The following is an 11902-nucleotide window of genomic DNA, read 5'->3' as shown; positions in this document are numbered from 1 at the left end:
GTCTCCCATGTGGGTGGAAGGGCCCAAGGACTTGGGCCGTCCTCTGCTGCTTTCCCAGGCCATAGCAGAGAGCTGGATCAGAAGTGGAGCAGCTGGAACTTGAACCAGCGTCCATATGGGATGCCAGCACTGCAGGTGGTGGCTGTACCCGCTAAGCCACAGTACTGGCCCCTCCTGTGCCTTCTATGTTGACTGTAGCAAGAGTAGGGATCTAAGGAGCGCCAGTGGTTAGTATGGTTGCTTGGATCCCTGACAGGCAGGTCTCTGGCTGTCTCCTGAGGGAGGGACCACAATCAAGGACTTCTCAGGTGTTAGGAGCAAGCCTTGCTGGTGGTATTACAAGATGGGGGCCTGGCACAGACTCCTAGCCACTATCCAAGTCAGGATCTGGAGTCATGAGATCAGCACTGACTCTAGGGACAGGCTGAGCTTGTGGTCTCCCACGCCAGAGCCCAAGAGCAGGGCAGGAACGGCACATCCCCCAGCTGCTATCTGAAAGGGTGACTAGATCTGCAGAAGTGGCTTTTGCACTGGGTCAGAAGAACAAGCACTCCCAGTTCACTCTCCATTGGCCACATGCTGAGCTGGGTAGGGTGCAGGAAGCTCAGGTCAGAGCTGCAAGCAAGCAGCAACATACTAGCGTTGGAGGGATGCACTAACTTGGCAGCTTCTAGAGTTGGGGCTGGACCCCAGAGCCATGCCTTGGGTGGGGCACAGAAAATCTGGCCCAAAACCGCCAGCTAGAGAGCTCCAAGACAGGCTGGGTGGAGCATGGAAGACCTGGGCCAGAGCCTCCAGTGTGCAAGTAGTGTGCTGGGCTGAGTGGAGCATGTAAAGTCCAGGCCAGAGCCCCCACAAGTGAGTACCCTGCATGCTGGGCTGGGCAGGGCCTAGAAAGCCCATGCCGCTGTCCGTGGAGGGGAACACAACCCGGAGTGATGGGTGGGGTGCCAAAACTCCAGCTGCTCAAGTGGAAAGGGTTGGAGCCAAGGGGGATGGAGCTGGGGCTCAGGCCTTCCTCTGTGCTGGCGGCACTGCCCCTGAGTGAGCTCACTGTCCCAAGCTTGCTCACCCTCTCAACCCTGCACACTGTCCAGAATGTGGGCACGCTCCCTGACTCCAAGAACCATCCCTAGTGCGCAGACTGGGCGGGGTCAGGAGAACCCTGGCAGAGGCCTGGTGTGCACAGGTTCCAGCAACAAATAGCAATGTTTCCAGTGTTCAGGGGAGGGAGGGCAGTGGGGAAGCAGATGATCACCAAGGCTGTCTGGGTAGACACCCCTACTTCTAGGGCCCTAGGGGCGGGATATCCTGGTCACTCTGTACACAGGGTCCCCTGAGGTGTACAGTGTTGTGTGGGATAGGGTACTTGGGCCACCCTTGTGCTGCTGGACCGAGCTGCACCTGTGAGGTCAAACTTCTTTGCTGGAGTGCAGGACTGTCCCTGGGAAAGAGACATGCAGGGCCTTCTGTCTCCAAATGCAGGCCGTCTTCGGACACTCCTCCTCCTAGATGGTGCTACCTGTGCTGAGGGTCAGAGGAGGCAACGAAGGAGTTCCTTCTCTGAAGCAAAGTGGCCATACAGGACGCTGCTCTTCATGGAACCCCTGGTCTATGGGGACAGATTCCTCTCCAGTGAGGACCTCCCCTGCAAAGTGTTCTAGACGTGGACTTGGCTGAGGCTCCCTTGCTCACCTCTTCCCCTGCAACAGGTGAGGGAGCCACAGGCTGGAAGGCTGCTGGCTCTCCTGCCCCAGCTCCATGCGTGCAATGTGGAGAGACACCTCCCGCCTTGGGGAGGGAAAAGGAAAGGGAATAAAGTCAGGACCTTGGACTTGAAATCCAACATCGAGCCTGCCTCTGTGAATCCTAAAGTCAGACAGGACCCCAAGGCCTCTGCCCCCTTGGACAAAACCTTAAATGCTCTTGGCAGGAACTATTTTATAAACTACGTGCTGAGGGGGCATACCACCACATGTGCTCAGGGATGGTAATGCTGACATTCTGGTTCATACTGGTTCATTCCGGTTCATGAATGAGCTGCAGAGGTTATGTCTCAATACTAACTGTGGTCCGCAGCAGCTCTGGAAATCTGTCCCACTGGTAATGGGACAACGTGCAGGTAAGTCCCACTCCCAAGGAGTAACACCTGTTGCTGAACTAGGTAAATGTCCGACATTGGATTCCCACAGTAGCTGAGCAGACAGACCAAAGTTCCAACCATTTATAACCCAGCCGTTACCCCCAAACCACAGCTGTCACTGTACATGTAAACTTGCTATGGTTCAGTTTTCATTCCTGTTAACTCCTCAGTATTGTAAAATGTAAGCCTTGTCTCTTATAAGCTACCGACTGGGTTTAAAGTAAGGACGAGTTAACCTAGAAAGAGAGAGTATTGACAAAGAGAGAATTCTCCCCCTGAAAGGTTTCAGTTGCAAGTTTTGTAGCACAGAACTGCTCCTGTGCAGAACTGTTCCTAGTGCGTTCTTGTTTCAGAGGTCTATGTTAGACAGCAGAGCTGGGGTTCCTAACATTAACGTAAGCACTGGTCAGTTAATCCCTTCCTCAAAACAGGTCAGGGCGGTGCATACTGCTCAAGGACAGAACAGGTTTGCTTTTTTGGAAGGAGCAGGGTTGGCTGGAGTGCCCTGTCCACCTGTCTTAACAACCACTTAATCTCAGCCTCATTGTTTAAGCAAATCACCCCTCTGGGAATCAGTCATGAGCAAAGTCTTTGGTAACCTGAGCCAGGGTTCCTATTCTGTTCTGTGATGAAAACACACTGGCTATCTCCCAGTTGTGAAGGCAGCAGCCAGCCTGGAAAGGAATTTATTAGGGATTGTTTTAAGGCCAACTGGTAAAGCTTGCCACCTACCATTTAGGAAGCATTCATTTTCGCAGATAAGCCCAAGAACATCATTTCATTAAAACAGAGCTAAGTATCCTAAATGGACAACAGAGAAAGATAATCTGGAGCAAGCTTCAACGAAATACCGGTGAAAGCAAGTTTAGTCACCAGTCTTCTCATCGCTGGAGTTAAGGCTTGCAAATCCCAGACAAGTAGGGAATGCAAAGCAAGAGGACAGGCTTCAGAACTCTTATTAGCTTTGAAGGAAGACATGGGATCAAATGACGAGAACCACCACACTGCTCTAGAATCTATACAAGTAAAAATTAAATTTAATCAATATTAAATTCAGTGTCATTCAAATTGGGCTGATGTCCATTTGTAGCAGAGCAGAACAGAGGTATGGAAGATAGACAATGATGCTGGCAGGAGACACCATAAAATAACTTCCCATTACTTATAAAAGCAGTCATCACATGGCCAGTGTGAGCCAGGGTAGGGGCACTCGACCTCTAACAGCACAGGTACAAGCAAGGTCAGCACAGAACCTTGAAGGGAGGAGTGGGGAGACGACGGCCAGAGCGCTGAGGACAGGAGGCTGGCCGGGGAAGTGCGCCCAGCTGCATCACTTGGGAAAGACGGTGACCACGTCGTAGCCCTCGGGTGGCGTGACCCGCTCCCGGGCGTGCTTTTCACAGTAGATTTGATCCTCCACAAAGAAGTGGCCCTTCTGCTTCAGGTTGGTGCCACAGTCGGAGCACACGTAACACTCAGGGTGGCGGTGGCGGTCTCGCAGCTTCACAAACACGCCTCTGCAGCCGTGAGGGACAGAAAGAGCTCCGTTAGAGACACTGCCGACTGGAGCACCAGGGCTGGGGTCCGGGGCTCGACACCAGGCCCTCCCCAGGTAAAGGGGCTTCTCCTTCCTGGGGTCCAGAGATCTAACTCTGCCAGGCCCACCTACTGCCACAGAGCCACCCTGCACATCTGGCTTTTACGTTTTCAGAACCTAGGGCCTCCAGAGCCAAGGAAAATCCTCTCCACTGCTCTGGGATGCAGGGCCTCCCTGGTTTCTGTTCCATCTGTCCAAGTAGGATGTGTGTCCTCCACAGCTCCAATGTGCAACATCCAGCACTTCCACATGGACAGGGTTTACCTGATCTACAAGGCTGCCCAAGACTGGGGGAGCAGATACTCACACAATGCCAGTGCCACATTTGTCACACATGGGCAACTTCTGAGCAGCATTTCCGATTGATGCAGCCACTTTGGTGACAGGAGCTTTAACACTTCTGAATCCAGAGGGTTTGTTGGGATCCCCTGAAATGAGGAAAACACTTGTGTTGGCCAGGATGGGCAGAACTGCCTAAGTATCACGGAGTTCTTTGAAAGCCACTTACACAGATGTCAAAGCAGGGTCATGGGCACTGGAGTTAAACAGATGTGTGATCCTGAGCAAGTTACTTAGCTTCCCTGGTCCCTAGTTTCATTTTCTATAAGACAGGAGATCATTTTTCTTTTTACTGGTATATAAAAAGATTTTTAAAAATACAAAAGGCTTCCTCTAGTACCTGGCATGTGCTGAGTCCTCCCAACACAAACTGCATCACATATTGAGAAAACACATGCAAATACTGATATGGGAACTTTCAAATGCCTTACATAAAAATGGTATCTGGTCATCAAAAGGCAGTGCACTGAGATGCAAAAAGAACACAATCTTTACGGTAGCATGTGCCACAGCAGCCAGATAAAAATCACCTCCTATCAGCCGGCACCGTGGCTCACTAGGCTAATCCTCCACCTGCAGCGCTGGCACCCTGGGTTCTAGTCCCAGCTGGGGTGCCGGTTCTGTCCCGGTTGCTCCTCTTCCAGTCCAGCTCTCTGCTGTGGCCTGGGAAGGCAGTGGAGGATGGCCCAAGTGCTTGGGCCCTGCACCCCATGGGAGACCAGGAGGAAGCACCTGGCTCCTGGCTTCAGATTGGTGCAGCGCACCAGCCGTAGCGGCCATTTGGGGGGTGAACCAACAGAAGGAAGACCTTTTTCTCTCTCTCTCTCTCACTAACTCTGCCTATCAAAAATAAAAGAAAAAAAGAAAAGAAAATCACCTCCTACAGAGCAGACTAGGGAGCCTCTGCAGGCAGCGTAGTGCATATAAAATAAGCTCCCAGGTGCAGATGCTGAGCTGTTCTCGGGCCAGCTCATCATGCCCCAGTAACAGGCCTGCATCAAGGCAGCAACCAAGCAGCCAACCCATCCATATCACTGTTAGCACTGGACACGACCTAAGGGTGCTACCACAGCACTCATCTTTCTCTGTGATGGGACCCGTCAGGCAGCTACTTTTATGTCTCCCCCTGAATCGCAGATTCCTTGAATACCAGACCCTTGCATTATATACTTTTTGATACCCTCCCCCTCAGAGCCTCAGCAAACAGCAGCTCAAGAGGTACAGAAATGAGTGCAGTAGAACCATGACAACTGCATGACGCTCTCTTCTGTGGTCCAGGAAGTCAGAGAAGCCTCGAGGCCAGGGGTGGTGTGAGCACCCCAGGCAGCAGGAGAGATTTCCAACAGTTCCCAGCCCAGGCTCTATCCAAGATCCCAGAATAAGCACCTCCAGGTACAGGAGATTCTGTCCCACGGCCTGCCTAACCCACTTTTTTTTTTTTTTTTTTTTGACAGGCAGAGTGGACAGTGAGAGAGACAGACAGAGAGAAAGGTCTTCCTTTGCCATTGGTTCACCCTCCAATGGCTGCCACGGCCAGCGTGCTGCGGCCGGCGCACCGCGCTGATCCAAAGACAGGAGCCAGGTGCTTCTCCTGGTCTCCCATGGGGTGCAGGGCCCAAGCACTTGGGCCATCCTCCACTGCACTCCCTGGCCACAGCAGAGAGCTGGCCTGGAAGAGGGGCAACCGGGACAGAATCCAGTGCCCCGACCAGGACTAGAACCCGGTGTGCCGGCGCCGCAAGGCGGAGGATTAGCCTAGTGAGCCGCGGGGCCGGCCCTAACCCACTTCTTTAGACTACTTCACTGCACATCCAAACCCCTGGAGAACTTGTTCAACCAGACTGCTATGTCCTACTCAAGGGTTTCCAATTCAGGAGGCCAGAGGTAGGGCCGAAGACTGCATTTCTATCTATTTCTGCGCAGGACAAAGGTCAAGAAACAGCATCCTAGGTGAGGAGAAAGTCATCCCTGAACTGCAGCCAGGCTGGACACAAACCAAGGCCCTTGTCCTGTCAGAAGATGGGTGCTGAGCAGTGCTTCTGAACCCAAAATTGCCAGGTTAGTAGGAGGCACACAGAGTGTCTCAGGCCAGCACAGTCAAGCTTATATCTTGATCTCAAGTGTCCCTCCCCACCCTGACCACACTTCTCTCTCGTCAGTAGGTCTCTGCTGGGATGATATTTGTCCCCTAGTGACACCTTGGGACATCACAACTGCAGGACAGGAATGCTCCTGGCCCAAATCTGGTAAGTCAGGAATGCCTATACACATTTCAAAATGTATCCAGCAGCCCCACACAAACTCACGCCCAAAACGTCATAGCCCTGCTCGTGGTGGAGTATACATGTCCCCGTCCATGGACACTGGCCACTGCACCACGAGCAGAGGTGAGCTCTGTTCCAGCAAAGGCACTAAGTGCAGTTGTGTGGGTCAGCCCGCCCCGCAGAGCTTCTGCCCTCTGCCATGAGAGCAGCAAGCCCTGGTGAGGACATCTCCCGGCTCTGGGGATGCGACTCCTGGCATGAGGCACAGCCCTGCCCAGTGGCCCTCCAGAATCCGAGTTACCCAATGCTAACACAGCATGAAAGCCAGCTTGGGGGTCTTTTGCTGGCTCATGAGGAACCACAAGAGGGAGAACTTGAAAGCAGCCTGGACATGCAACAGCCTGGACATGCAACAGCCTGATCATGGGTATTTACAGCTCTGGCTCATGTTTCCCTCTATACTGCTCGTGAACACAGACGTCCACCTGGCAATACCTGACACAGGGCAGAGACGGAAACTAGAACGAGAGCTCTACAGCTGGGCTTGGGGGAGGCTCCCCTCTGCTCCAGCAACATGTGCACCGGGGGAACCCCACTGGTGCTCCTGTCCTCCCTGAGCCCAAACCACCTTCTTGCTCTTCCCAACTCTTCCTCCCTTTCTTGACCCACAGTCCCAATTTTGTTCATAGATTTTTTCCCCATTAATTTAAAAAATAATGCATTAAGATATGATTTTTGTCTTTGATTACTGAAGTTTGTTGATGCTCCTTTAAACTCCGCATCCAAGGCAATGCCTCACTTTCCTCACCCTAATCCTGGCCCTGCCTGAAGGGCCTGTGTGGGTAGCTTCTCCCAGCACCCCAACAAGCACCCCCATTTTCTGGTGGATGGTGCCAGGACCCCCTTCACTGCCTGACACCGTTGCCAGGAAGGAAACAGCAGCCTCTCTGCAGACTGGATAGCTTGGAAAGGCAAAGTGATGGTGTTGCTGAATGAGGTCAGTCTCTTACATGCTGGGCTGTCTTTTGTAAACAGCAAAACCACCAGGAAAGAAGAGGCAGGGCCCAGAGGATAAGAGAAAAAGCAAGGAGAAACATAAAATCCACACTCCCTAAGAGAATTCCCTTCTCTTTCTGGAAGGAAGACAGTGAACTGGAGGAGCCTGGGCACTGTTGGGACAGAGCTGGCTGGGAGCAACTAACACAGTCCTCACTGCACCTGCCCAGCCCTGCAGCACCACCTGCTGGCTTGAGCTTCCTTTCCCTCTCACTTAAACAGCCAACCCTAAATTCAGAGAAATCTCCTCTTCCATCCTTCTCAACCATCTCATAGTAAAAACGGTAGCTTCATTTGGACCCTGGAAAAGAGCTAAGTAAAGCACAGCGGTCTTTCCACCCACTTCACAGCTCAATAACCTTCCACGGCTGCACACGGCAAACAGAATGAAAGGATGGCCCTGCACCTAGCACCCCATGCTCCTCTATGATCATTTCCAGACAATCCAAGGATCCTCCTGGATCCCTGAGCAAAAGTGAACATCCATGATATTCTGAGTAAGTCTCCATCTTGCTCATCTTAGAGTCACTGGCCACCACTGGTTTCCACCCATGACCTCCCCTACTTTTCTGCTTGTTAAGTCTCCTTCTAGGACAGCCCCAAGATGGCGGTAGAGCAGCAAGATGCTGAGTCACACAGGGGAAAATGGAAAATGAATGAGTAGAGGGGATACAAGCAGGCGGCAGAATCTTGAAAAGGTTGCACAGAGTGACTCAGGTGGTCACTAGAGAGAGTGCCCAGGTCTATGCTGGGGAAAACAGAGAGGTGCCCAAAGTGCAAAAAGGGAACAGAGCGGAGACCCAGTGAGGAGACAGCCGCAGCACCCTCTGCAAACCAGGTGAGAGGTTGTGAGCCCACGGAGATGCAGACATGGACGAGTGGGGAAATTTAGTGAACAGCGCTTAGTGCTCTAAGTGGGAAGAAGGAGAAATACCGGGGGACCGGCAGAGAGGATGAACATACCAAGATCCCTCAGGGTCTTCCCACTTCCCCAACCAGAGCTGCAGCTGGTGGGGAGAGGCCATGTTGATTCTTTACATTTTGAGTGCTGACAGCAGGCTGCTGCTTGTGCCTCCTGCACACAAACCCAGCAACTGCAGGGGCCACCCCACAAAGCTCCAGGAGGTGGAGCTGCATGCTTCCACTTGCTACGGGCACAGACACACAGCAGCTCCTAGCAGAGAGAAATTAAGTTAAAAATCAAACCAAACAGAAATGCCAAAGAACAAAGGAAAAACTCTGAATAAGGAGAGGCCAGTGTTGTGGCTCATTAGGTTAATCCTCCGCCTTGCAGCACCAGCATCCCATATGGGCACCAGGTTCTAGTCCTGGTTGCTCCTCTTCCAGTCCAGCTCTCTGCTGTGGCCTGGGAAGGCAGTGGAGGATGGCCCAAGTGCTTGGGCCCTGCACCCCATGAGAGACCAGGAGGAAGCACCTGGCTCCTGGCTTCAGATCAGCGTAGCTCCGGCCGTAACAGCCATTTGGGGGGTGAACCAATGGAAGGAAGACCTTTCTCTCTATCTCTCTCTCTAACTCTATCTGTCAAATAAAAAAAAAAAAAAAAGAATAAGGAAGAATCTATGAATTTGCCAATGGAGCAATCTAAATCTTCTATAATGGAGGCTGAAGAAGAAATTGAAATCATGCTGAAAAAATTCAGAAAATTAATAATTAGATTACTTAGAAGCAATCAAACAGATTCAAGATCTGAATGAAAATAACTCCCAAGAAATTGAGATTCTAAAGAGAAGCCAAAATGAAATACTGGAAATGAAAATTTCAATTGACCAAATAAAAAATTCTGTGGAATCTCTCAGAAATCAAACAGATGAAATAGAATTGCAAATATCAGAACTAGAGGACAAACTTCCAGAAATAATAAAGTCAGACCAAACACAAGAAGAAATTAGAAAATTAAAAACCACAGTTGGAGATCTACAAGATTCTATCAAGCAATGCAATGTACGGATCAAAGGAGTCCTGGAAGGTATGGAAAGATAATGGATTAGAAGGCCTTCTTAATGAAATAATATCAGAAAAGTTCCATAATAGGCAGATTAAAAGAGACGTCCAAATACAAAAAATACACAGAACTCCCAACAGACACAACCAGAAAAGAAATTCACCACAACACGTTGTAACAACGCTCAGCTCAGTGAAACGCAAACAACAGATCTTAAAATGTGCCAGAGAGAAAGGACAAATCACATTCACAGGTAATCCACTTAGACTCACCCGACTTCTCATCATAAACCCTACAGGCAAGGAGACAATGGCAAGATATAGTCCAAATCCTAAAAGAAAAAAACCGTCAACCCAGAATACTTTACCCTGCAAAGCTATCATTTATGAATGAAGGAGAAATAAGGATTTTCCACAACAAACAGAAATTGAAAGGATTTGTATTTTCATGCCCAGCCCTACAACACTGGCTCAAGAATGTGCTGCACACAGAAACAGGAACTTCACTACAAAAGAAGACAAATGTAGAAAATGACCCAGCAAAAGTACAAACAAAATCCAAAATTCATAAACAGCTCTACTTAAGGACACATGGCAGGGAAAAGACAGTATCTAACAATAGTCACCTTGAATGTGAATGGTCTCAACTCCCCAGTTAAAAGACAAAGACTAACTGAATGGATTAAAAAAGAAAGCCCGTCTATCTGCTGCCTACAAGAAACACACTTCACCAACAAAGATGCACGCAGACTGAAAGTGAAAGGATGGGAAAAGATATTCCATGCTAACAGAAACCAGTGTGGCCATCCTAATATCAGACAAAATGTACTTTAACATAAAAACTATTAAAAGAGACAAATAATGACACTATATAATGATTAAAGGATCAATTCAACATGAAGATGTGACTATTATAAATGTATATGCACCCAATTACAGGGTGCCTGGCTATTTGAAAGAATTACTAAGGAATTTAAAGGGAGCTATAGACTCAAAAACAATAGTAACAGGGCACTTCAATACCCCACTTTCAGCAACGGACAGATCAACCAGATAGAAAATCAGCAAGGAAACGGCAGAGCTAATTAACACTATAGATCAAATAGAAAAGTGGAATTTATCCCTGATATGCAGGGATGGTTCAACATTTGAAAATCAATATGCTACATCACATTAACAAACTGAGGAACAAAAACCATGATTATCTCAACAGATGCAGAGAAAGTATTTGAGAAAATATAACACCCTTTCATGATGAAAACTCTAAGCAAATTGGGTATAGAGGAACATTCCTCAACACAAATCAAGGCAATTTATGACAAACCATTGCCAGTATCATATTGAGTGGGAAAAAGAGGCAGTTCCACTGAAATCTGGCACCAGACAGGGACGCCCACTCTCACCATTGCTATCAATATAGCCTAGAAGTTTTAGCAAGAGCCATTAGGCAAGAAAAAGCAATTAAAGGGATCCGAATTGGGAAGGAAGAAGTCAAACTATCCCTATTCGCAGATGACATGATTCTATATATAGAGGATCCAAAAGACCCCACTAAGAGACTATTGGAACTCATAGAAGAGTTTGGTATAGTAACAGGATACAAAATTAATACACAGAAATCAACAGCCTTTGTATACAGACAATGCTATGACTAAAAAAGCACTTCTAAGATCAATCCCATTCACAATAGCCACAAAAAAAAAAAACAATCAAATACCTTGGAATAAATTTAACCAAGAATGCCAAAGATCTTTATGATGAAAATTACAAAGTACTAAAGAAACAGAATACAAAAAAAATGGAAAAATCTGCCATGTTCATGGATTGGAAGAATCAATATCATCAAAATGTCCAGTCTTCCAAAAACAATTTACAGAGTCAATGCTATATCAATCAAAATATCTAAGACATTCTTTTCAGATCTAGAAAAAATGATGCTAAAATTCACATGGAGGAACAGGAAACCTCGAATAGCTACAGCAATCTTATACAACAAAAGCAAAGCCAGAGGCATCACAATACCAGATTTCAAGACATACTACAGGGCAGTTATAATCAAAATAGCCTGGTACTGGTACAGAAACAGATGGATAGACCAATGGAACAGAATAGAAACACCAGAAATCAATCCAAACATCTACAACCAACTTATATTCGACAAAGGAGCTAAAACCAACCCCTGAACAGGGTCAGCATCTTCAACAAATGGTGCTGGGAAAACTGGATGTCCACATGTAGAAGTATGAAGCAAGACCTCTACCTTACACCCTACACAAAAATCCACTTAACATGGATCAAAGATCTAAATCTACACCACGACACCATCAAATTAATTGAACATTGGGGAAACCCTTCAAGGCATTGGCACGGGCAAAGAATTCCTGGAAAAGACCCCAGAGGCACAGGTAGTCAAAGCCAAAATGAACAAATGGGATTACCTCAAATTGAAAAACTTCTTTACAGCAAAAGAAACAGGAAAGTGAAGAGGCAACTGACAGAATGGGAGAAATTATGCAACCAATAAAGTATTAATAAATAGAA

At 48.4% G+C, this 11902-nt stretch overlaps 1 protein-coding gene across 2 annotated transcripts in view; it reads right to left on the bottom strand.

Moving 5' to 3' along the window:
- Positions 1-3153: 3153 nt before the first annotated feature.
- The window catches only part of PDLIM1 (PDZ and LIM domain 1), a 66244-nt gene continuing 57495 nt past the window's right edge, over positions 3154-11902 (bottom strand). Inside the window, exons 6-8 of one of the 2 annotated variants that reach the window (XM_051823436.2) lie at positions 9635-9693; positions 4048-4168; positions 3154-3660 (exon numbers count right to left, since the gene is read on the bottom strand). In XM_051823436.2, the coding sequence (XP_051679396.2) occupies positions 3659-3660; positions 4048-4168; positions 9635-9693 (182 nt within the window). In that variant the 3' untranslated portion in view covers positions 3154-3658. The remainder of the gene's footprint in view (positions 3661-4047; positions 4169-9634; positions 9694-11902) is intronic. The other variant, XM_002718543.5, reaches the window with a different exon arrangement.

The sequence above is a fragment of the Oryctolagus cuniculus genome, chromosome 15 (genome assembly GCF_964237555.1).
Source record: "Oryctolagus cuniculus chromosome 15, mOryCun1.1, whole genome shotgun sequence".
NCBI lineage: Eukaryota > Metazoa > Chordata > Mammalia > Lagomorpha > Leporidae > Oryctolagus > Oryctolagus cuniculus.
This window is presented reverse-complemented; position numbering and strand designations above follow the sequence as displayed.